This window comes from Pogona vitticeps, chromosome 4 (assembly GCF_051106095.1).
Source record: "Pogona vitticeps strain Pit_001003342236 chromosome 4, PviZW2.1, whole genome shotgun sequence".
Lineage (NCBI taxonomy): Eukaryota > Metazoa > Chordata > Lepidosauria > Squamata > Agamidae > Pogona > Pogona vitticeps.
Genome location: NC_135786.1, coordinates 1,919,275 through 1,945,000, shown reverse-complemented (window position 1 = coordinate 1,945,000; position 25,726 = coordinate 1,919,275). Strand labels below are relative to the sequence as shown.

At 50.2% G+C, this 25,726-nt stretch overlaps 1 protein-coding gene across 2 annotated transcripts in view; it reads left to right on the top strand.

Moving 5' to 3' along the window:
* KIAA1755 (KIAA1755 ortholog) overlaps nucleotides 1-23,009 on the top strand; it is a 31,108-nt gene extending 8,099 nt beyond the window's left edge. Inside the window, exons 2-14 of one of the 2 annotated variants that reach the window (XM_078392246.1) lie at nucleotides 1,195-1,392; nucleotides 2,752-4,057; nucleotides 6,206-6,397; nucleotides 7,467-7,590; nucleotides 9,205-9,298; nucleotides 10,616-10,699; nucleotides 12,429-12,545; nucleotides 13,231-13,329; nucleotides 14,127-14,275; nucleotides 14,831-14,969; nucleotides 16,774-16,896; nucleotides 17,489-17,680; nucleotides 18,699-23,009. In XM_078392246.1, the coding sequence (XP_078248372.1) occupies nucleotides 1,195-1,392; nucleotides 2,752-4,057; nucleotides 6,206-6,397; nucleotides 7,467-7,590; nucleotides 9,205-9,298; nucleotides 10,616-10,699; nucleotides 12,429-12,545; nucleotides 13,231-13,329; nucleotides 14,127-14,275; nucleotides 14,831-14,969; nucleotides 16,774-16,896; nucleotides 17,489-17,680; nucleotides 18,699-19,616 (3,735 nt within the window). In that variant the 3' untranslated portion in view covers nucleotides 19,617-23,009. Of the gene's footprint in view, nucleotides 1-1,194; nucleotides 1,393-2,751; nucleotides 4,058-6,205; nucleotides 6,398-7,466; nucleotides 7,591-9,204; nucleotides 9,299-10,612; nucleotides 10,700-12,428; nucleotides 12,546-13,230; nucleotides 13,330-14,126; nucleotides 14,276-14,830; nucleotides 14,970-16,773; nucleotides 16,897-17,488; nucleotides 17,681-18,698 lie in introns of both variants that reach the window. The other variant, XM_078392245.1, reaches the window with a different exon arrangement.
* Nucleotides 23,010-25,726: the final 2,717 nt, after the last annotated feature.

Below are 25,726 nucleotides of genomic sequence, written 5' to 3'. Positions count from 1 at the left end.
GCACTCCAGTTCAAGTGTCCCTTTGAATTCAAATCCAGACAAAAATCCAAGCTATCTCAACCGGGTTGGGTATTCATAAGCTAGAAGAATCAGCCCCATATGCAGAGTCTTCAGTCCTTAGACCAAAATATCAGTTTAACTGCTTATTTTATTTATTTATTTATTTATTTATTTATTTATTTATTTATTTATTTATTTATTTATTTATTTATTTATTTATGCATGAATTCATCATGTGGATTCACACACACACACACACACACACACAAAACACAAACATAAAGGAATTATACCTAGACCAAGTTTTGCAAGGGTCTCAGCAGTCCAAATGGCAACAGCAGCTCTGGCCACTTCAGCTCTCCAGCTCTTTCTGATTCAAATCTGTTACTCACAGCCCTGCTCTTTTCTTAGTTCCACTCCTTTGGGACAAACCAATATTTCATAGGGGTTACAATCTGCATGCTTTTTTAAACACATAAAAGGAAAGGTATTGCAGACACTCAAGTGGGGCTCATCAGGAGGTGGGTTTCACCCTGGATGATCCCAAGGCCAAAAGAAACAAGAAACTTTGAATCTCCTTTCTGAAAATATAAGGAGCTCCTGGGAGATCAAATACAGTTCTTCACAGAATCCCCTTTGTCAGCAGAGAGCAGACATACAGTATTTGCAAGGCTGGAGATGATGCTGGATCAGGTAAAGCCAGCCAGTGGAAAACATCTGGATGGCTTTACTTTGTGTGTGAGGAATGAACCCGCACAGATTTAATTGTAGTAATTGAAAGGTGGCTTGCTTCTCCCTTCTGCACATTCAGCTGCCTGTGCTTTTAGCTGTCTGGCCGTTACATGCAGAGATGCATGCCTGTAGCGTTGACGTCATGCTTGGGGCTGTACCTGCAGCCTGAGATCTTAAGAGCATCCCTCGTGGCCAGGAGGTGTGCTTTTCCTCCCCACTGCAGGTTAAAGGGAAAAGAGGCCACTGGGGTTCAGACCAAACCTCTCCAAACATCAGGAGGATTCAGGATAGATTTGGCCCCTTGTGGGGGGAGGAGGAGGAGGAACCTCTACCTTTCATTGGGGCACCCCCAAAATCTTTCCAAACCCCACCCAACATGGGAAGAAGGAGTTGTCTAAGCCTGTGGCATGCTCCTTGGTGGACGGTTTGACCTTCTCACGGAGCTTCTCTCCTCCTGAACAGGACCCACAATCTCTTGACGCCGCGGTGCAGAACACGCTCTCAGGGCTGTTCCCTCCATTCGACGCCACCGCCCCGACCGTCCTGAGCCAGCTGTTCCGCGTCCTGGAGGCCAGATACCATGGGGACGGGCTCTGTTGCCTCCTGGACTTCCTCATCCCTTCCAAGCGCCTCCTGGAGCACGTCCGGCAGGCAGCCTGCGTAAGTCTGTCGGGACCGACGGAGGGCCGTGGTGTTGGGCAGCGGCCGGCCAGCCCTCTGGGATTTTGCGCTGTGTGGCTTTGTCTTGCGAGGGGGCACGGATAAGGCAGGGAGGGTTGGACCCCCTCTTGAGCTTCTCTCATACGGCCTCACCAAGGTGAAGGAAAGCTGCAGGACAGAATAGGCTTCTTCTTTTTCTCTTTGATCCTCCATCCCCCAAATGGGCCCTCTGTTTTCTTCCTTGGCATCTTGATTCTCCAAGAGAGATCTGTTTATGAAAAGTTTTCAACCAGGGGTGTGTGTTCTTCATCAAAGCATGGCCGAAGTCTGTGTGTGTGTGTGTGTGTGTGTGTGTGTGTGTGTGTGTGTGTGTGTGTGTGTGTGTGTGTGTGTGTGTGTGTGTGTGTGTGTGTGTGTGTGTGTGTGTGTGTGTGTGTGTAATAATTTTCCAGCTATAGACACAGTGACAGAGACAAATTATATATATAGAAGGACCCAAGGCAGATTACATTGTTAAAAGGCAATACTGTATTTAAAGCTAACAACAGTGTGCGTGCGTGCGTGCATGCGTGCGTGCATGTACACGTACACGCACGCACACGTGCATGTGCAAACACACACACACACACACACACACACACACACTTTTGTTAGCTTTACAATGTAATCTGTTAAAAGGGTCCTTGGGTCTTTCTTAAGGGAAAAGGTGGGGTAAAAATATTTCCAACCAACCAACCAAACCAAGGATAGTTCTCCCTGGATTTATATATATAGGAACTGACTGAGGCCAATTTCAAATCAGTCCAGGGAGAACTATCCTTGGTTTGGTTGGTTGGTTGGTTGGTTGGTAATATTTTTCACCCCACCTTTCTCCTTAAGAAGGACCCAAGGCAGATTACATTGTTAAAAGACAATATTTAAAGCTAACAACAGTGAGTATACAAATACTAAAACTGGTCAGAACAAAACCATACTAAAAAACATGAGCAACAGCAAACCGCATTCAAAGCAATGCAGTGTAACCGCCCATTTAAAAATCCCCTTCACGCAGCCGGTTGCTCAGGGAAAGCTTGCCAGCTTGCAGAAGCGCAGCAAAGACGGGGCCAGTCTGGCCTCCTGTGGGAGGGAGTTCCTTGTGATCTTAAGATTCACGGAAGCTCATATAGGCAGATGTGGTCCTTGAGATAGCTTGGGCTCCAGCTGTTTAGGGCTTCATAGATTTAGGACAAGCACCTTCTCTTCAGAAAGTTGTCCTCATGGAAGGAGAAGCATTTCTCATCAGTTTTGGGAAGGTAGTGAATGAAAGATGGAGAACGGTTCTGTCTGTATACTGTATTTTTCTTCTTTTGCTCCCCCCAGGCTCCTTACATCAGCTGTGTTTTCCTCCACGAGGGCTGGCCGCTCTGCCTCCACGAGAAAGTGGTGGTCCACCTTGGCCCACTGAACCCCCTCCTCCTGCGCCCGGGGGACTTCTACCTCCAAGCAGAGCCCTGTGGAGAACAATCGGCCTGCTTGGTCGTGAAATGTCTCTCCAAGGACCTGACCACCGTGGAGGAGATCCCTCTCCCCGAAGCCTCCTGCTCCTTCCTCTTCACCAAGGAGTGGCTGGAGGAAATCAACCAAGACCTGGACCGGCCTGCCCTGCGAACTTGCCTGGTGGCCACCGGAAATGGCATTGTCCCCATTCCGTGGGGCAAAATAGCCACTCCGGAATTTGTCGACGTGCCCAAAATTGGGAGTTCGGAGACGCCCGGATCCTCTTGCTGCCCTGAAGTGTACGGCAAGCTGAATTCACAGCAACCGGGCAACACCGTGACAGGGTTTGGCAATGCTGGCAGCAGCCCCAATGGGAGCTGGAGGCCCCCTCAGGGCAAGTATCCTGGCCTCATCAAGGTAGAGCAAGGATCCTGGAGAAAATCCACCTTGTTTGTTGTGCCAAGTCTTTGCGATATCATCAGTGAGAACCTGGAAGGAGAGTATGTGAATCTCCTCGGATTTTCTGGAGAGAAGGATGCGGATTTTTTGGCCAAGTCAGAAGCACCGTCAGCGGCTGAAGAACAGCATCAGGGAGAAGTGTCACCCTGGACCAAGAAAGGTCTCGTTTGTGTGAACGGAGAGAGCACGGTGACCCTAGAAAGCTGGGACTGCAGGAAAGGTCCAGACTCAGAGGAGGGTCCCTGCACACCGTGTCTGAGAAGGAAACTGAGCCCAGACCCCAAAGTCCACGAGCCGAGATGTCGGTATCGCGACTCGTATGTGGCTGCCCTCAAGAACCCTGTCAACTTCAGCTCAGGATTGATGGCGGCCATCTTGGAGGAGATTGATGTGGCCCAACAGGTCTCTCACTTGGCAACCCCAGACACGAAGCCTCCTGAGGGGTCACACCAGGCAGCTCCTGGGGTCCCCCCTGAGCATCCAAAGAAGGACGGGAAAGCTGAGGAGCCTCCCAAACAAGGGCCCTCGGAGGTTCTCAAGCCTCCTGCAGACAACTGCCCCGCTGCCAGTAACCGATTCTCTTGCCGGAAAGGCCATCGTCAACTGGCCTCCTCTGGGGGTGGCCCCTCGGGGCCAGAGAAAGCTGGCAAAGGGCAGGAAGGACCTCGGAAAAAGACCCTGACTGTTTGCTCTCCCCGAATGGGCCGGGGGAAAGCAGCTGTGGGGAAAGGTAATCCTGAGGGGAAGGAAGGAAGGAAGGAAGGAAGGAAGGAAGGAAGGAAGGAAGGAAGGAAGGAAGGAAGGAAGGAAGGAAGGAAGGAAGGAAGGAAGGAAGGAAGGAAGGAAGGAAGGAGATGGATGGATGGATGGATGGATGGATGGATGGATGGATGGATGGATGGATGGATGGATGGATGGAAGGAAGGAAGGAAGGAAGGAAGGAAGGAAGGAAGGAAGGAAGGAAGGAAGGAAGGAAGGAAGGAAGGAAGGAAGGAAGGAAGGAAGGAAGGACTAATAGGAAGCAGACGCTAGGCAGGGCTTTCCGAAGGGCTTTGAGCTCTAGGTACCTCTAGTGTTGACATATTGGATAATGGCAATGCCTAAACATTTTTTAAAAAGTGAATATTGCTAACTGGGTATGTGGATGGAAAAGTTTATCACAGGACAGAAAACTCTTGCATGTTCAATGGTTTCTGAGAGTTTAGTGAAATCTAAGGAGGGATTTCCAACTATTCCTTTACACAGAATTACAAGTCCTTGGAAAGGAGGCCCTTTATTGGCCCCAGTGTGCAAATGAAGGGTATAAAGCAGAGATGATCTCAGGTTGTTTAGGGGTGCAATTCATTTGAAGGACTTATGTAAATCACAGCAGATAAACAAGGCATAACACCTAAGAAATGAAGACCTGCTGTGATTTACATAAGTCCTTCAAATGAAAGAAAGAAGTCAAAGTCAATGAATTTCCAACAGAGTGCAAAGCAATGATGTATTTGCACTGGATTAGAGTCTCCAATGAAATCATAGTTTTGCAAAATCATTCATAATTATCCCTGTATAAAGCTATCTATATTTGTGCCAGTCCACTCGGCCACATGCCTTTTGCCTCATATACCCTGAAAATAGGACCGGATTAAGAGTCAGGAATGTGTGCCACTGAGGAGGGGTGCTATGGAGAGCTTTTCTGGACTCTGGCCTTCCTGGCACAGATTGGACTCCCCCGCCATTCGCAACCCCGAGGAGTCAGGGTCACAGGAAAGGGACAGAGTACCGCAAGGAGCCATTGAAGGATACTCTACCATTTAGGATGGTTCCTGCACCTGGCACTGCTGGCCCAACCTAGGGTGGCCCACATGTCCTCTTTTACAGAGGGAAGCCCTCCCTCTGAGGAGCTGCCCGGTGGCCATCCTTCTTGTGCAGACAGCTTACACTGACTGGCCGTCCGGTCCACATCTGATTCAGGAAGGGAGGTCAAGGGTTTCCCTGTCCGTCTGAAATGGGACATAGTCTAATTCTGCTTCAGTGATGGAAACCATTTCTGATCTTCCCCGTGTACTTGTCCGTGAGCTCACACCACTGTGATTTCCACCAGTGCTCTCCTTTTGGGCGAGGTGTTAGCCCTTTTCTCTTACTCCCTCTCTCGCCTTGTATGACTTGGTGGGAAGACTGAGGGGGGGGGGAACAACCCACACTGTCTAAGCTGCAGCCCAACCTAATCTCTAGAATTCTGGAAAGGCCATCATCCCCTCTCTCCTTCGTCCTCTTTCCCTTGGCTAAATGTTGCCTCTCCTCTTCACGGGTCCCCTGGCAGGGCTGGCTTTTCATGATACACATGGAAGGGAAGAGATTGGATCTCTGTCAAAGAGGCTGTGGGTATGGATTCCTGCATCAGCCAACGGTTGGCATGGAAGAGGTTCCTTCCAACTCTTTACTCATAGTCATCATCATCACCATCACCATTATCACCCTCCTCTTAGAACTGCAGAGTTGGAAGGGACCCTGTGGGTCATCCAGTCCAGCCCCTACCTCGGACGCACGCTGGGGGAATCAAACTCCCAACTTTTGGCTCCACCACCAGAGGTCTAAACCACTGAGCTATTCGGCAGTGATTTGGGTGTCCAAATCCTATCTGTGTTCATGTAAGATTGGCGTAACGTGCCATGACTAATGGCAGCTAATAGATAAGGTTGATGGATACCAGTAGATTCTGGCTGTGCTCTTTCCTAAATACGATGGTCCTGGTGATTGAGTTGATGTGGTTGACCAGACCAGATGGGTGGGATATAAATCAAATCAATCAATCAATCAATAAATAGATGTCCTGCTAGAGAGCCTTTCAGCACGTTCTCTAACTTTATCCTCTTTCTCCCCATCTGCCTAGGCTCCAGTCAGGTGGATGCAGGGTTTTCAGAACTCCCAACTCTGCGGATCACAGAAAGGGACCCAGCGAACACTTCCAGCACCGAGTCCTTGCTTAAAGAATTGCTCTCTTCAGGATCTGAGCCTTGGGGGCGTGTTCAGTGGGAGTCACTGAATCCTGAGCTGTTATCTTCTGGGGTCGTGTGTCTGCCAGGTATTGTGAGTCCAGATATTTTTCTGTCTGAGTGTCATCCGATGGGCACCTAGCCTGCTGTTTGATCTACTGCTGGAACAGGTTGATTTGCTCCTTTTTATGGCAATCCCACCATGCAAACACTGGTGGGAACCAAATTTTGAACCATTGTGTCCCTTCCCGCATCTTCCTGAGCCACTGATGGGTTTCTACTTTTTTGGCGCCGGTTAGATCACTCTAGTTTGGTCCATTTGCATCATGTGTGCAAATGAACACATTGCATCATGAATCTTTGCTTTTCCTGGCTGTCCAGGTTCCTTCCAGTTGGAATCTCTGATATCCTGAAGTGGTTTAAAATGTGAGCCACTTCAGGATAGTGACAAATGGGATGCTTCCACGGATTCGGCTGTAGGCAGGTTCTCAACTGGTCCTTGAGACAAGCCAAAGAATTTTTTTAAAATTTTTTTTTGATAGTGATGCAACACATCAATGTCTTTGCACAGGCAAAAATGATAATTTCATTTCCCCTTCACTGAAGACAGGGGAAGTGTCCAGGTGCTTCAAGAGATTAGAAATTCCAATTTGAAGGAGCTGGACCAAAATTGTGTCACTTCAGCTCTGATGCACCATTTGGATGCGAAGATTGCATCCAGGGGTGTATTACATCGCTAACCAACCCAGAGCAATCCTATTGTTCCGATCTGCCTTGGGGAATATGCCTATGGGGAGAAAGCTGGCATTTGAATAAATAAATAAAGTGCTAAATAAATTTTGCCTGCACCAGCCTGCTCCAAAACGTCCCATGTAGACAAGCCCTAACTTCTGCTGCTATCCACCTGTACATTTGTTTCAGCTGGTTGAAGACTTAAGATCCTCCCAGGGGTTTGCAAAGAGGCTGCAACTTCTGTGAATACTGAAAAAGAAAATATGCCACAGGACTGGGTTACATTCCAAAGAGGAGCACCTGCAGTGACTCAGATCGTGCAATAAATAAACATTATTTGGAGCTGTGGTCCAGAAAAGCTACTCATCCAGAGAGTTTCATGAAGTTCATTCATGTTCTTACCTTTTCTTTTTCCTTCGGCTCCAGGCAACACAGATAAGCTGGGCAGACCCATCGTCCAGATCACCACCAGCGGCAGAGTGTGGCAGGCCCCCTCGGGCTCAGCCCGGGAAGTGACCCAGCTTCTCCTCCATTTTTGCTCCGTGTCCAGGCAAGTCAGCTCTCTGCAGAGGAGGGGGCGTTCTTCTTTTAATTACGCAGGCTACACACTGCCCACCCCACCACCACCCCGTGAGCTGGGTGCTCAGTTTACTAACCTTGGAAGGGTGGAAGGCTGAGTCATTCTCGAGCCGGCTACCTGGGATTGAACCCCCGGGTCGAGAGCAGAGTCTTGGCTGCAGTACAGCAGTTTAACCACTGCGCCATGAGACTCAAATGAAATGAATGGGGGAAAGTGGTTGTGAAATACAGCAGAGGTCTTAAAGAGGAGAGAGAGAGGCATCTGGACCCTCCACCAGGGTTACGGAATAAACATGTGTGTCACATTAGATAGTGGTTTCCAAACTTTTTCAAGTCTCCGTCCCCTTTCATAATAGCCAGGTGACATGCAGGCCCTCTCCCCGCTGCCATGTTTACATAAAAAGGCATTTCAGTGGGATGAAATCATCCTTTCTCCGAAAGTAGAGGCTTCTTTCTCCTTCAAAGGACCTGTTTCTCATACATACACATACACACTCACTTTTAATATCCCACTCGGAAAAGTCAAATCATTGAACAAGGATGGTGACACATAAAAGATGACCTGGAACCCTCCCTCCCAGAAAATATTTTGCAAGTTTTTCCTGATATTCGGTCAATATCTGGTTTCCTGTAACTTGAGCCCATTGTTGTGTGTCCTGCATTCTGGATTGATCGAGAACAGATCCTGCCCCTTCTCCGACTGGCTTATTTGAATTATTTCTTCCTTTTCATTAGAGGGCTAGCTGCTTTAGCAAAGGAATGAATTTCTTATCGGTTTGAAGACTTTGATCATGATGGCTGCCCCATCTTGATATTTTTTCTGCTCTAGAACTGCAGGTCAAATCTGCTGCTTTGCGATTTCAAACATCACCTTAGTGATTAATAACTTGCAGCCAATATTATGCATCAAGGTAGTCTAAATATTATAATCTATATCATGGGTAGGGCAGGACAATGTTTCAGATAACCTGCAGTAGGTTTTCTACTTGGACCGATCTGAAAACAGACACAAAACTGCCTGCCTGTGTTGCCGAGTCCTGATTTAAAGCATGAAAGCAAAACAGGGACAAGCCTTGAAGGTCAACAGGCTGGCCAACGGTGGGAAGCTTCCCACCATTGTTGCCAACATCAGGATCAGGGCGGCTTCACCTGCTTGCCATGTGGGGGGGGGGGAAGAAGTTGCTGGAACTGTCCCCAACCGGAAAAATCAACATCGCCAGCCCATCACTGCCGAGGTGGCCAGGAAGCCTCTGTGGCAGTGGTCGGGCCGTGGCCTGCTTCTTGCTTGATTAGTGACTTCAGTGGCTCTAATTTGGCCACAGGATGAGCCCCTACCCTGGTGCTGTCCGTATCCGAGAGGCCTCCCAACACTGGCCGACTGGGACGGAAACCCATCAAAAACCCTTGAGTGCAACTCTTTGAAAGTTAACCTGTGGATTTATTCAGGGAGATTATATCCTGCACTGGGTCTTCAGAGCTGTCTCCTCCAGTTTCCAATTGCTGAGTGCTCTCCCTGCTTCTAATTTTCTGCTTCTGCCTTTAAGAAGACAAAGTTCATTTGGCAATGTCTTCTTCCATTCTCCAGGAAGTCATCGAAGGACATGGGGTTAACGATTCTCATCGATGCCAGAAAAGAGCCCCCCTGCCCGTCCCTCTCTGCAGCCCTGGGAGCGATCCAGGTAATCCCAGGTGGGTGGGAAGAGCAAGGGAATGTCTAGTTTTTGCATGGTGTGTGTGTTATTTTTACATGAATGAAATCATACAATGCACACAGCTGGCTTGCCGCTCGAGACTGGCAGTGGTGTCACAGTGATGTATGTATGTATGTTATGTCTCAGCCATCCATTTTGTGAGGGAAGCCCAGAACAGGCCAGTCTGAGAAAACAGGGAGCTGAGAAAATGTGTGGCGTGACAGTCAGATGCCTTTCAGTACTTAGCAGAACTCCTGCTTCTAAGGATGTGATTTCCGTATCGTGTGGTTTGAAGTTCACGCAGAGAGATTCCTTCCCTAAGGATGGAAGTTGTAAGAGCAGCTCCCTGTCGCTTGTGCTTTGTTCCTAAAAAGGAGACCACTCTCCCCCCCCTCATTAAACAAAAAAGAGGAGGCAATGTTTGCATTAAACGTGTGCATGCTAATTTAAACAAATATATGCAAATATTCCTATATTTAACCATTATTACTATAAATAGGAATATGTAGGAATATAAAACAACTCTCCAAAGTGCACAAAACTGTGAGCTGCTGACAGCCTCAGGAGTTAGTGTTGGGAGAAAAGTAGGAAATGAATGAATGAAGTGTTTAATAACATCTGAAATTCCCTTTCACCTTGTATCTTTGGCTGACTATGCATATGTGTGTGTGTGAAATAAGTAGCATCCATTAAGCAGGTAATATTTTAGTTACACTGAAATGAATTTACCGAGTATTAAGCCATACATCCCCACCGCGGTGCAATCAAAATGAATGACTGCCCGAAAGGAGTCATTTATTTTTGATTCATTAAACAGCATTTATCCCTTAATTACTTTTCTTCTTTCTGCCCCCCCCCCTTGTTGGATTCAGTTGTCATGAGACGTCCACCTCCTAAGAATTCCAGGCATTTCACCGCAAATAAATGAACAGGGGATCGTGCTCATCTACAGATAATGAGGAACCCTTGTTCTATTAGCCTAAATCATCCTCCTAAAACGGCTTTCCGTTTAGGTTAAATGAAGCATTTCTGTGGTAGACCCATCAAAAGTTGCTACAGCTTGCTAGGAAGGCAAAGATGATGGACGGTCATTTGGGATTCTGTCCAATTGGGGGAATGCGGGGGTGGGGGGGGAGAGAAGGATGGTGGAAATGACTGGTGGGCTTTTTGGGACTGAGACCCCCAGACTCCCTCAGCCAGCAGGGGTAACTCCCTGAAGCGCTGCTATTTTCGGGATGCTGACCCTCCCTCTCTGCCCCCAGATATATCCCCCCCACACCCACTTTTCTCTCTCCCTTCCAGAAGGCCTTGCCCGGTTGCATCCATGCCATCCTGCTCTTGGCCGAGAAGGAGGCGGCGTCACACCTGGAGAGGTTCCCCGGTGTACAGGTGAGCTCCGCAGCTGCCAGCTTTTCTTCATTTGGTGCTTCCTAAGTCTTTCCTGCCTCCCCATCTCCCTCCCCCACCCACGAGAGGGATGGGGCAGGAATTTTAGGAAACGCGTTCAGTTTTTCCCATCAACTGGCTGGGAAGCTGCTCACCCAGGCAGCCCAAAGCTTGACCTGTTGAACTGCTTCCTTCCTGAAGAGGAGAGTTGCCTTGCCCGGGAAGGCGATGGGTCCCACCCTGGCCCCCTTTCCCTTCCCATGGCCAGTTAATTATTCCAACTCCGGGAGGTGGGGAGGCCCGAACAGCCTGCCGCAGCGAGCGAGCTCTCAGGCAGCTGAACTAATAACTCAGTCCTTCTTTTCTTGATGCGGCAGGGTTTAATTAGTGCAAGATGAAACATTAATGAGATTGATGAGCGGCCTCTGCTGCAAACAATTAAAAGGACTCGCCTTTCCCTGTGGATTCCGAAAAAGGAGCCCAGGGAGGTGGGAATTTCTGCTCAGCAGAGGATGATGGATTGGAAGAAAGGCAGGCAGGGAGGAAGAAGATGGTCTTGGTCTCCCTCCCACCCCAGGTCTCTTGCTCTGAGCGTCAAAGCCGCCCACGGAGGAAACGTCAGGGCAGGCCATGCAACCTTAGGAAGAAGGTGTGCACATGCCTTGCAAGGCAGGATCCGTCCTCCATGGGCCATGGCAGAGTAGGCAGTCTGGATTCTGTCTTGACAAAGGCCAAATTCTGCAACCACCGCGGCATGCCTGTATTTACCGTATTTTTCCATGCATAAGACTATACTTTTTTCTAGAATCCTTAGACTAAAAATTGAGGGTTGTCTTATACACAGAAGTAAGCTGAGGAGAGAGAAAAACAAGTGGAAGGGAAAGCAGGGATCAAAGCGATCCTGCAGGGCTTTGATCGCTGCTTTCACCTCCACTTGCTAAGCCCCACTTAGATTTCTTAATTTTGGGTTAGAAAAGTGGGGCGGCGTCTTATACATGGGGGCGTCTTATACACGGAAAAATAAGGTATATAATGGGCACGAACAGATGGCTCAGTGGTTCACGCCGGTTCCTTTTTCGGCCGAACGGGTGTTTGGCTCTTCTCCATCCCGCCTCCTCTAGAGGACGCCCACTCAGAGGCAGCACCCGCACGAGGTGGGGCAGGGAAGCTGGGGCACTGAGTTTGGGCCCATTGGAGGAGACGGGGCTGGGAACACCTGTTTGGCCAGAAAACAAAACTGCCACGAACTGCTGAACTGCTGTTTGTGCCCATCCTTAAAATGAGTGCTTTCTTTTTTGGACCCATGCACAGAACAAATTCTGATATCCTTCTGCTTCCGTCATCATCGTCATCATCTTAGAACTGCAGAGCTGGAAAGGACCTTGCAGAGCACAAAGTCCAGCACCTCTCAAGGAGCCCCAGTGGGAAATTCGAACTCCCAGCCTCTGGCTCAGCAGCCAGAAACCTAAACCACTGAGCGAGCTAGGTGGATCGAGGCCTTTTAGTGTCATGTTCAGAAATGTGTTGCTCTTACTTCTCCCTTGCTTCTCACCTGTTTCCACATCTCTGTTTGCACATATTTCAATGTTTGTTTTTACGCCACGGTGGCCGCGGTGGCTCGGCTCTGAGACAGCGAGTGGAACTGTATATAAGATTGCCCACTTTCCAGCCAGAGAGGAATAACGGACTGTCCTGTTGTGTGTTCCTTCCCCCCCCCCGCCATACCCCGCAGGTGGAGGTGCTGAGCTCCCTGAAGGCTTTAGCCCGGCACGTGGACAACAGCCAGCTGACCCCGGGCTTCGATGGCCAGTTCCCCTATTGCCACCAGGAGTGGATCCAGTACTTCCAGGTGACTGGCTTTGTCGGTGTTGGCCAGACCTAGGAGATCCGCGCTGGGTGGTGGGGAGGATGCTTGAGTCTGGAAAAGGCTCTTTCCAACCGTCTGCTCTCTCTCGTCTTGAAAATGGCTTCCTTAAGGCTTCTTCCTCCCTTCTGCAATTCAAAGGGAAACAGCTGAACCCACCCGTCACCCGTTTGGTTTCTTTATTCCTTTGCCATTTCTGATCCCAAGCGCCCCCAACGGCTGGAGGCGAGAATAAAACAGAAGAAACTCGTTCTGTCCCAAGGGAGTCCTTCTGTCCCAAGGGAGTCCTTCTGACTTGGCTGTCTTCCCTCTCCGTGGGAGTGGGGGTGTGTGTTCTTTCCTTTCCCTTCCCACTCTGCACATGTTGGTTTGTAACCTCCTTGGGGCAGGGGCCTGGCTTTGTGGTTTTTGTGCAGCGAAACGCCCTGAGGCTTCCTGACATGGAGGACAGGGGAGCACGGGGGGGGGGGGTGTTGGTGAGATGCTTGAAAGAGCATGGATGATCCCAACAAGTAACTTTTCCAAACCCTGCTATTCACTACTATCTCAAGTCTGCTTTCTCGCAGCTGAACTTTCTCCTTCTTGTTATGCAGAAGTGTCATGGGCCTGTTTCTTGGCACGATGCTTTGTCGCTGATTTGTTGATTTGATTTGATTCTTTGTCCTTCCAGAAGTTCCACCCTTTTGTCCGTGGTCTCACAAAGGCCTCCGAGGTCTTGCAGAGGACCACCCGGGAACTGGAGAAGGAAAATGCACTCAAGACCTCACAGGTAACCGCTGGGCCTCAGAGTGTTCGGGTTGCTCCCCCATCCATCTGTCTGTCATCTTCCCCATCCGTCCATCCGTCCGTCTATCCACCTCTCTGTTTGATTTATATACCACCCCATTAGTGCAAACACTACTCCGGGCAGTTTACAGGTTAAAACCTAAATCCTCCACATTGCAAGGACCAAGGTTTCGATGCCCCAAAGCAGCTCCTTCCTTTCCATGCCTGAAAAAAAGAAAAAAAGAGAAAAAAAGCCTGCTCCATCATTAGAGCAGGTGAGCCTTCCTAAATGCTGGGCAACACCTGAAGCTTTGGACTCCTGAAAGTCAGATCGTGGGAAGGAGAAACAGGGACTGGAGGCGTGACGCTGCAAAATTATTCCACTGAAGAGTATTTCTGGGTAGCCCAGTTATCTCCCGGGTGCACGGGGCCATGTTTTCCTCCAGAGTAGAATAGTGTTCAGATCTGAAGAGCCAACAGCTCTGAGATCTGCCCCCAGGTCGGTTCTCCGGAGTGCAGAGGCAGGATCTCTGTCGAATCAACCTGTGACCATGCCACAGGTGGGCTTCTGGTCTGTTTTCCAAGACCAGCCAGCTAGCCAGAAGCTTCCTGGAAGGTTTCTGGCCAAAGGTGGAGGAGATAAAATCTCTCCTCCCTGGTGACTTCTCCCCAGCAGCCATTTTTGGGAGGTAGACTGCCTCAGGATGAAGAGGCTTTTATGTTCAGCTTTTGGGGGGGGGCAACCGCCACGGCAAGCGCTGCCCTCTGTGGACGTGGCTAACCCCTGCCGTCCTCCTGCAGGCCGTGGAAGAGCAACTGGACTGCCACCGGCAGCTGATGCAGGAGGTTCTGTGCGATGTGCAGCTGATGAACTTGCAGAGGGAAGGGGGAGCGACGCTCGCCAGGCTGAGGAAGGAGGCCGCCCGGCTCAGCTTTTGCCCTCCAGTCCGGTAGGACAGCCTGAGTTCTGGCTTCTGTGTTGTGCCCTAGGGTTGAGGGGATTCGGGGTGGGGGTGGGAGGGCCCACATGCCTGGAGGCAGATGCTAATCCTTTTGCAGCCCTTGGGGATATGCCACTGGCAGCCGGCACCGCCTTACTGGAGGATCGGGCACCCAGACAGTCCCCTGATGCCAAGGTGGCGGAATGAGTGCAAGGGGGCATTCTCTCTGTGCGGAAGTCAGATTGGGCTACCAGTGCTGCCACCTTGTGTATAGGGATGGGAACCATCTTTGCCTCGGCCTCTGGAGAGCTCCATGCTTTAAGCCTGTGGCTGAAGAGCCAGAGGTTGGGAGTTCGATTCCCCCTTGAAGCCTCCTTGGCAAGGGCTGGATTCTGATGATCCAGAGGGTTCCTTTCAGCTCTGCAGTTCTAAGGTTGTTGTTCTTGTTAAAATGCAAGCTGTTAATAAAATCATAACACCCATTAATCACTATGAAGGTGGCATGGGCTCCGTGGGTAAGAGTGTGTTTTTTCTTCTTTCTCTTTTTAAATGCACGCCTGTCAGGAACAGCATGGACCTCGCCTTGGGCCTCTACGGGCTGGTGGAGGACGAGGTTCACCGCCTGGTGGCCAAATCCAACAGCTGCTTGGAGCACCTGCAGTTCCTGCTGAAGGTCCGGCAGCTGGAGGCAGAATTTCACAAGGTAGGCAAGCCCCCTCCCCCCCGCAATGGTCCTCTGCGTGGTTTCAGCCCACCCTCTCCCCCGTGCCTGGAGAAGGGCTCGTGTGAGCGGCTTCAATGGGAAGTGAAGTCCAGCTGCAGGGCTGAATGTTCGGGGGGGGGGGGCTCCGCTCAAGGACTTGAATGCAGGACCAGGGCCTTCCCCCCAACACACACACCCTGCAAGAAGGCTCTTGTTCCTCTTTGGGCAACTTCCTGCACAAAAGGACACTCTGACACACACATACAGTTCCTTTTCCATTTAGTTAGGAAAAAAGAGACAGATCTTTCTTTCCCCCTTTTCTGGAGCTTGAAGGAAGCTCTTTGCTGCCAGAATCCGAGGGGCCAGGCCAGCTTTGTGGTTCGGGGGTGGGTGGGTTCGGGGTTGCAGCTGGAGAAAAAAAAAGAGGGCATCTTTCTGGGCTCCGATCTTCTCCCTCGTGTTTGACAAGCAGCCTGGGACGGTGGCCGTTTTGAGAAGCAGAAGCAACAAAGCAGGGGAAACGGGGAAGAGCTGCCCCCACGGCTCCTGGCTGCTCGCTGGTGATCCTTCCCCTGGTTCCATCAGAGCTGCCACAGTGGAGCACAGTGGAGGTCAAGGCATACACAGACACAGACACAGACACAGACACAGACACAGACACAGACACAGACACAGACACAGACACACACACACACACACACACACACACACACACACACACACACACACACACACACACACACACACACAGCTTTTGTTCTCAGGAACTGAAATCCAATTATTAAGCCCTTGCCTTCCCACTCCTGCATCAGCAAAGGTGTACATAATTTCCTGCTTAATTTTAAAGGAAACCAAGTAGCATGAAATGGGATTCATACTTTCCTCTGAATGGTGTGATCAGTTGAGAATGCTTCATCGACTTCAGGTGGATTAACAGATATGTCTTCCTGGGCTGATCTGGAGCCACTTAAAGAGTCATTTTTATAAGGTGAATTAAAATAAATGGATGAGACTAATGGCAACCCTCGCGTCAGAGGTGGAAGGGAATTAAATACTCGAGAAGCCCAGGTCTGATGGATGCTGTGTGTAGTGGAAAGAGTTCAGGCTTTATTTATTTCATAACTATGCAGGATTTTAGAGAGAAGTTTTCTTAAACCTCACCTCTATAAGAAGAAACCCAAGGGCCAAGCTAGACATTATAGACAGCATGTCATTAAAAGAGGAAATTCCAGAAGGGCTGAGAACATCTGAATGCGGAGCTCTCCACACCTCTCCTAGTTCTCACATTGCCATACTTTGTTTTGAGACGGGTCCTCAGGAAGCTAACAGGGGTTTCATTTGCAAGTATGGTTTCTCATGAAGGGTCTGCCTGAATCATGTCTCTCCAACACTAATTGATTTCACCTTCAAATTGTAGGCCATCCATACCATATAACTTGGCCCTTTAGATACCTACAAGTTGGCAGCAGAAGGACAGCCTTAACCCAGTGCCAATCTATCTCACATGTGCTGCATCTCCCTCTAGGAATGGGGAATAAATTCTTTGGATTTACAGTTTCAGATGAAAATGCCTATTTAATGCCACCTGAAAAAGACAGGAGAATAAAACGTATCTCAGCTTTTAAAAAAATTGCGAGATTTCCGATTGCGTTTCAAGAGGGAAAATACATGCAGAGGGGGAAAAAAAAGAGTACATGTCTTGAAATGTTAAATTGCAAACGGCATGTGAAGCCGGGGTGGCTTTCCCAAGGCTTTCCGCTCTCACCCGACTCCCTTTGCTGCTCTCTTTGCTTCCCCCACGCAGCTCAGCGTGTGGTTTGATGAAGAAGGAGAACCGGAGCTTCGTGGGGTGGGGTCCGCGGAGGGCGGCCGGGAGAAGGCCGAAGAATCCTACCGACGGTTTAAGGAGATCTTCAAAGAAGCCACGGTACGTTGAGCCTCTAGGTCCTTTCCCCCGGCAATACCCACAGCCGAAATGGCCTTGAGAAAGGAACCAGGATTGTCCTGGGAATGCGGAACTTCGAGATTCTGAGCTCGAAATTCACATTCAGGAGCATTTGCTTTTTTAAACGGCTATTTCACCTTTGCTCGTAAATGTTCTGAAAATGGGTGAATCCTCACCTTCCTGGTTCTCATGCCCTCCTTTCCTAAAACCCTGACCTACATCGGTAGGATTCTAGCCCCCTCCACAATCCTAGCCCTAAATCTGTATGCAAATTAGAGGGTGTCTTCTTCACATTGAATCAGATTGAATTCCTCTGTCCAGCTTCTTCCAAAAGCCGTAACTCCATCGAAATCCACTTTTCCAGCTTGAGTGAGGCTGGCGCCCTGCTCCCAGCAGTGGCCGGCAAAAAAAATAAACTGGTGGGAAGCCAGGCCGCCAAACGGTGAGCTGGTGGCCCAGTTCTGATGCTCTTTGCCTTCATGGGTCACACTCTGTGGATCCCATTTGTTCCTAATCAAGAAAAGGCACAGCACAGAGTCCGTTTTTCTCCTGCTTTCCTCCACTGCTCCTTTAGGTCCATTACAACCACGGGCTATCTCTCTCGAAGGAAGCTGCCAAGGTCCAAGGCTCCCGCTTCCCAGAACTGGGGGCCTTCGAGGCAGCCAAGCGAGCTTTCCAGGCCAAGCTGACCACCTTCTACATGGCCATGCAGACGAAGGAGGCTGAGCTGGAGACCTACCTGGACCTGTGCAGGTTCTCTGACAAGGTGAGCGTGCAAAAACCCTGGGAATCCACGAAAGCAAAAAAGATATAGAGAAGCTGTTTGGGTGGGGAAGGAGGAAGAATCATCTTAGAATGGCTGAGCTGGGAGGGGACCCTCTGGATTATGGTGTCAAGGAGGCCCCGTGGGGGGGATTCAAACTCCCAACCTCTGGCTCCCCAGCCAGGGACCTCAACCCCTGAGTTGTCCAGCCCTTACGCCAGAGCACTGAGAACAGCTTGGGAAAAAGTACTTTTCTCCGGCTGCTACGAGTCAGAGACCCACCACCTCCAGAATGGGAGATTCTGGGAGGCACATCCCAAAGATTCTACCCCAATTGTACCCCAACCCCCAAAATCACTTTCCCCAAGTCTGGTCTTGCAGGTGGAGGAGGCTTATCATAAATCAGGTAGCCCGTCCATGCTATGCTGCTTGTAGGGCCTCCCTGGGCAGGCAGGGGAGCTCAGACTGAAACGCAGGATGGCAATTGGCATCCATGCGCGCAGGAATAGGCTGACTTTGGTGGGCCTCAGAGGGCCACGGCCACTGGGGTTTGGCCCCTTCCAAGTTCAGGGGCAATTGAATCCTGAATAGCCACCACGGACAACCAGCGGCTGGGAGGAGGATGTGTCCATGGGCTTCCTTGTAGCGTCTGGCTGGCCCTGAGAGAGGCCAGGCTGCTAAGCGGTGGAGGGACCCCTTAGGGCTGTTGTACTGAGGTCCTTTAGACCTTCCTGGGGGGCTTCTGCTTCCCTACAGTGTTGTGGGACAAGAGAAAGGAGCTGGAAGGAGGCAGCCTCATGATGTAGGACGTTAGCCCTCGGGAAGGGAGACGGGTTTGCCCTCCAGAAAAGACTAGAGGTCTCGGTCTAGAAGGGCAGAATCTGAACAGGGTGGGGATGGAGATATTAAGGACGGATGGACTGGCCTGGCAGAAAGGGGAGGGGGAATATTCTGGAGGAAGAGGAGGAGGAGGACCACCTCCAGTAGCGGCTAGTAAGAATGGTTTCTTATGTCTTTCGAGGTCACACAGTTTAACCTGGACTGCAAGGAACACCCGGCCTTACGGACGCCCAGGCAAAACGAGCCCGTGAGCCCAGAACTCCAACGAGAAGCAGAAAACCTTCTCCGCCGGCTCTCGGGGGAGTTTTCAGCTGAGACGTTCCAGCAGATGAAGATCCAAGCTTCCAGCATGTGCAACGGAAGCGGGCTTGCGGTGTGGAGAGAAACTCTGGAGAGGTGCCAAGAAGCCAAGCAGATTCTCGAAGACGGCCTGGCAAGATTCAAGAAGGACAAGATGGAAGGCTTGGGGCAGGGCCCCGCTCCTGAAGTCTCCAGCAAGGAAACTTGCGCGGAGGGGCCCTCGGCGAGAATCAAGGAACGAGAAGAGATGTTGGACAGCCGGAGCAGGAGCAACGTTGGGACTGTGGACAGAACTGGCCGTCATTTGCTGGAGGGTTCCTTGAGCGGTGGTTTAGCGAAGGATGTGCAGGAAAGCGAGGAGACCTATCTGGTTTCTTTGGGTGCCAGTCTGGAATGGGGAGGCCCTGAGACTGCCGAGGGCTTGGAACCTCTCCCCCCGACCGCTGAGAATTCACCTCCAGCCTCTCCCGCCCCTGCCTCTCGTCCTAGCGCCGGGCAAGTGCCAGGGGCCTGCGAGACCCTCCCTCCCCTCAAACAGCCTTGTGCGTCCATGCCAGCCAGGGGTCAGAAGAACCGGAGAAAAGAAACAACCCAGTACTTCCAGCTCTCCAGACACGAGAGCTTCTCCTCGGAAGACACCGATTCCCAGCACTCTGCCGAAGAGGCCCTGGGCTCCTCCACCACCTTGCCCGTGGACCTTCTGGGCCCCAAAGGGGGCTGGGCTCAGGAAAAGGCGGCGGGCATCCTCTATCTGGAGAACCACCGCACGAGCCCCCTGCCCCACACGGCCGCCCAGTAGGAACCAGAGAACTGAGGGGCTGGGAATCAAGAATTCTGCCCCAAAAGCTGTGCCAGTGGACCTCTTCGCTTGGGAAGCCTCAGTGCTCTGCTGGGCTGCATGTACAGGAAAGCCTTTGTTAGTGGGCGGGGGGGGGGTTTGTACAGTTTTGCAGGTGCTTCATATCTCCGGCCTGTAACTTGGTCTGTGCCAGCCGGCTCGGTTCATCTCGTTTCTCATGGTTCTCCTGCAAGTGTGACAAAGGAAATTGCTCTTCAATCTTTGGCCTCACCCAGACCTGGCTGAGACACACCTGAGGGAGAGCCCGGCTCTCCCCCCCCAAGGCCCCCTAACCCCAGGTTCTGCCTATAAGGCACACACTCAATGGCTGCATGATGACCATTGGCTTTTATTTACAGGGGCTGCCCTCAGCTCTCCTCTGAAAGAGACAGGCCACCTTGTTTTAATGCTGGACCCAATTGGTGAGAGCCAGCGTGGTGTAGTGGATAGACTGGTCGGCGAAGAGGCAGGAGGCCTGGGTTCAAATCCCCCGCTCGGCCACGGAAACTCAGAGAGGGAGTGGCACGCCTGAAATATCTCCCTTACCTCGAAAACTCTATTAGGGTTGCCACGTGTTAGCCGTTAGATGCGACTTGATGGCAGACAACATAATGCACCAATTCACACGACCGTTTTGAACTGAAGTGACGTCATAGGGAAAGTGGCTTTTTAAAATATTCACAAATGATGGTACACCAAGCTTGTTATGTTGGTTGCAACTAAATCCCATGGAACCACAGAAAAGTTACGTTGGAAGGGGCCTATAAAGGCCATGCAGTCCAGCCCCCTGCTCAACGCAGGAATACCATCAAAGCATCTGTGCCAGGGGATTATCCAAGTTTTTCTTGAATGCCTCCAGGGTTGGAGCGCTCACCGACTCCCGAGGTCATGGGCTCCACTGTCGTACTGCTCTAACAGTTAAGAAGTTTTTCCTGACATTCCACCGAAATCTGACTTCCTTTCACTTGAGCTCATTGTTGTGTGTCCTGCACTCTGGGATAATCAAGAACAGATCCTGCCCCCCCCATAGGACTCCCTTTCTTTCAAGTCTTTGAAAAGTGCTCTCCTTTCTGTATCTTCTTTTCTCAATGGAAAACAAGAGGGTTTAAGTCAGATAAATTTGTTCTATTAGGTTTAGTGGAATTCAGGCGTTTACAGAAGGTCCCTCTTTTTACAGATTGTCTCAAGTGTGGACCTTGCCCCGTGTGGGGTAAGAGCTGGTCTGGGGTTGATTTCGGAGAGGCAGCGGCATTCAACTCTTGCAGCAAAGACAACAAGAGGGCCTTGTGGTACCTCAAAAACTAGCCAGGCTTTTTCTCAGTATGAGCTTTCGTGGACTGCAGCCTTAGAGTCCCACCACAGTAGAGAGACTTTTACACAGAGAGCAGGGGAATGACTCTAATAAGAGAAATTTCAAATGGGAAGTTTATTGGGTAGCCGTAAGCAAACATTTCACCTACCTCACAACATTGCTGGAAAGAGAAAGTGGGGTAGCCCCAAATGTCACTCTAAGAACCTTGGAGAGTGGAATACAGAGTTGTTACAAAATGCAAGGGAGAATTGCATTTTGATGCCACCTTGTTCTGTTTTTCCTATCAAAAAGAGGTGGAAGGGGGAGAAATCTCTGTGGAGGTTGTTTTGGCTGAAAAAGCAGCCATGCCAGCTCGTTGGCACCTTGTCCATCGTGTTGCATTTGAGTTTACATCTACCTGTAGGATAGCTAGAAAAAAGAGAGTTTGATACCTAGCCCCTTAGCTGTCTGTGTTTGCCAGTTCAACAGTACAGCTTCAGCAGTTTTGTTATTTTTTTTCTTTGTCATGTTCGTTAATTGGTTAATTAATTTTTGTTTCATGCACAAGCAGGCAAAATTGCAAGCTGCTGTGGAAAGGGCAATTGAGTTGGGCCGTTTCACCCCCCCCCCCCAGTGTACAGAGATCTTTAAGAGAGGGCTGCACAAATTACCCCAGCTTCATCAGGCACGGAGGTGCTGGGTCATGGTTTTGCACCAAGAGCATCATTTCTTAATCATTAGTCGTGGGACCTTGATATATATTACCAAAAATAATATATATTTTTGGCTGTTGAACAGTTCTGTTGACCTGGTTTGGATGCAACGGGAAGGGTGGTTCTATGGGCTGAAATTCTTTGAGTAGCTACACACGTGCTCTAAGTTTTAGATGTGAATTGCTGTGAATTAAGACATATTTGTACACACTACCTGTTGCTCACTGAGTTATGTGGCTTGGGGGCAACAGATAATATCTACAAAGATTTCTTAATTTCCTGCAATTTTGGCCTAAAATGCATGTTGTTTGTGTAACTGCATAACAAGACTTTTTAGGCACAATTTCCAGACTCTGGTCCTGTGCAACTGTTCTTAGGCTGGTACTTAATTATGCCACATCTTTTGTGAACAACGGATACGGAATATCAGGGTGAACAGAAAGAAATTCTCACCTCCTCCTGCAATATTCAATCATGCAATTTTTTTGACATTTATGACAATCTTTTCTTCTCCCTTTTTAGAGAAGGCCTGAATGAATGGGTCGGTGTCTTAATTCTTGTCCCAAAATGAAGGTTTTGCTTATATATGGGTTTCTTTTTAAAGTGGAAGAGACATGTAGACAACAGCCCATCTTTGAGATTATAATCGCAGGACTGTCAGAGGCAAGAATGGAGACTCGAGATTGTTCCATCGCTGTCTAAAAATATTAGAGATTATTTTTATATCTCTAAAATATGTACCACCCACCCGCCTCTTCCCATTCGATCCCTGGATAAGCATCTCACTTGGGTAGTGACAGCCGGCGCCTCCTCTCTTTTGCCAGTCTGCCAAGTGGGGCGCCGCACTGCTGCAAAGGGAGATGCAAATCAGCCCCTTCTGGGTGTCTAAGATTGATTAGCCCTAATTAATTCTTCCAGCCATTGAATTGGTATCATTACTGGAGAACTGAAGAGAGGGAGCACCCAGTCCAATGGAGAAACAGAATAATGTGAATGGGGGTTAAGGGAGAGCACAAACACACACGCCTCCCGACTCCAGCCTCTGAGCGCATGGACTGGGTGACTCTGGAAATCCTAGCCTCAAAAACTAGGTTGGAGGACGGCCTCGGACACGTCCCCACAAGACACTTCTGTGGCCTGAGCCCTCTTCTCCTTCACTGCCACCTTCTAAATCTGTTCATTTCGGACACACGTAATCTCTCCGCCTGTTTGTTGATTTTGTTTGTGTTGTGCATGGCCCCTGTTCCTCCGTTCTGTTGTCCTTCCCATCAGCCCTTTTATAAATGCCAAGGACTCCGCCTGAGTGTCTCGCCCAGATTCTGAGAGTAAAACCGGAGTGTATTTTCTCCAGCACTGGCTTGTTGGCTTTCTAAATCAAGACCACGGAAAAACAGGGAGCAGCGGTTATTTCATTTCGTTGACCAACCCATTCCCCAAACGACCATTTGGCCGTGGAATTCAATCCTCAGCACAACATCCAAAGCCGAACTCTTCACTGCCCCAAAAAGACGCCCAGTAGCGTTTTGCTAACATTTGTAGCCCCAAGGGGATCCCGGGAAAGAAAGCAGCCTTGAAGTTTGTGCTCGGAATGGAAAACAAGGAAAAGATCGGGAACCTTGAATCCTGACCCCAGGGGCCTCTCGTCCAAATGTCCCTCAGCTGCTTTCCCACAACCTCTTTATTTAAAGGCAACAAAACCCAGGCAATACCTTTCTTAGCACCAACCACGGGCAGCTGTGCAGGGTTGCTCGGGTCTTCTTGTCAGATCAGGTGTTAGAAGAGACCGCCTGAGTCTGGAGGAGACGGGGAGGAGGAAAACAGATTGATGAGGGATACTGAAGTTGGGAAAACAGAGTCTGAAGATCTCATCCTCAGAACAGCAGGAAGGGACCCTCAGGAGTCATTTGAGTCCAGCCTCTGCCAAGAAGGCCCAGTGGGGGATTCAAACTCCCAACCCCAGAGAGCCAAACCACTGAGCGACCCAGCAGTTGTCTCGTCACGCAGGGTTCAAGAGGCCTCTTGGCCGAGCTTTGGGAGAAAACCTGCTTGAAATGACTTCCCCGCTTCCCCAAAAATATAGAATCTGGTCATGCCGTGGATTTGCCTCCGACCCTCCTTGAGACACGCTGGCCTCTTGGTAGACCCCAAAGAGCCATGGAGAGAGAAGGTCCCGCCGTCAGCCCTGAGAAGCATTCCTCTCCGAAAGCCCCACGGCTGCTCATTCGCTGAGGGGTCCTTGGGAGTACAGTGGGGTCTTGACTTGAGAACTTAATCCGTATTGGAAGGCGGTTCTCAAGTCAAAAAGTCTGTAGGTCAAGTCTCCATTGACCTACAGTGCATTGAAAACCGATTAATCCCGTAACAGGCCATTTTTGTTCCATTTTGGTTTTTTTTCTGGTCTGTAAGTCAATTCTCAGGCTGCAAGTCAAACCTAAATTTTGCGGCCAGAGAAGTCTGTAACTCGAAAAGTCTGTAAGTCAAGCCGTCTGTAAGTCAGGGGTCCACTGTAACCCGTTACTTGCAAGTGGTGACGGCATCCCCTCCGCCTCTTTTTCAAAGTGAATTAATAGGAGCTGAAGGTGTCCTTCTCTTTGAACACCTGGGTCCAGCCTCAGAAGGTGGCTGAGGGACCTTGAGGGAGGAGCAGACCGGAAGGTCTACCGCCCCATGGCATTGTCCAGGCAGAGGAGAGGTGGACCGTCCTCCTGCTCGTCGTAGAGAAACAGGACAGACCTCAACAAAAATACCAGCATGGGATCAGTTTCTCCTGCTGGGTCAGAGCAGGATCTGAACCTTGCTCAGTCCCGTGGGCACTGGCGGAGTGGCCAAAGTTGGTCTCGCCAAGGGTTGCATGCCAATAAATGCCGTCATCGCCAGAGAACGGCAGAGCTGGAAGGGACCCACCCTCTGCCGGATCCTCCCGTCTAGCCCCTGCCAACGAGGCACCCTGGGGGAATCGACCCCCCAACCACTGGCTCCGCAGCCAGAGGCCGAAGCTACTCAGCGCCCCAGCTGTTCTGTAATGAGGTGGTGCAAGAGGGTTTTTCAAAATGTGGAGGTTTCCAGGTTCACGGACTCTCATCCGAACAGTGGCTCATGGTTCCTGCCTTCCTGGGTGGCACATTTCGATCCCCTGCCCCCTTGGTGGGAAAGGAGGGGTGGCCTTCCCTTTCTTTCCTGCCCTCCCCATCCTCTGCCCTCTCTCCCCCCTGCAAGGGGAAGTAGACGCAAGGCACCCTCCCTGAGGGCGGAGGAGGATGTTCGAGGTGTACATGAGAATCCCCATGAGAGTCAGGCTCATTGGGGACAGAGGCATACTAGGTGAGGGCACAGCTGGAAAGAACCAGGCTGCAAAAGAGACAAAGGGGGGAAAGGAAGGAAAGAAGGAGGGAGGGAGGGGATGGATGGATGGAAGGAGGGGATGGAGGGAAGGAAGGAGGGAGGGGAGGGAGGAAAGGATGGAAGGGAGAAGGGAGGGAGGAGCTGAAGATGGAAGGAAGGAAGGAAGGAAGGAAGGAAGGAAGGAAGGAAGGAAGGAAGGAAGGAAGGAAGGAAGGAAGGAAGGAAGGAAGGAAGGAAGGAAGGAAGGAAGGAAGGAAGGAAGGAAGGAAGGAAGGAAGGAAGGAAGGAAGGAAGGAAGGAAGGAAGGAAGGAAGGAAGGAAGGAAGGAGGTGATGATGGATTAAAGGAAGGAAGTGCCAGAATCACTTTTCCCTAAAGAGAGAGAGCATCTCAGGCGAGGAGTCACTGTAGGCGCAAGCAACCACCACTTTTACGCTGAGACCTCAGAAGTGTGTAGCCCTTGCCCAATGGACAAGCTCGACCTGAAATAGGACCTCTTGCCTCCTGACAAGGCAATCAACCCTTGACGGTGTGCTCCCTTAGACGGCACAACAGACTGGCTAGGTAGGACCTTTACTGTACTGTAGCAATGAGTGGCCCTTCCCCTCCACACTGGTTGTAGGTGCAGTCCTGCTGGTCAAGAGACAAGTCCTTTGTTGAAGGAGAATTGTTTTTTTAAGAAAATTAAGTAGTTCCATTAAAATACAGTTGCCACTTAAAAAGCA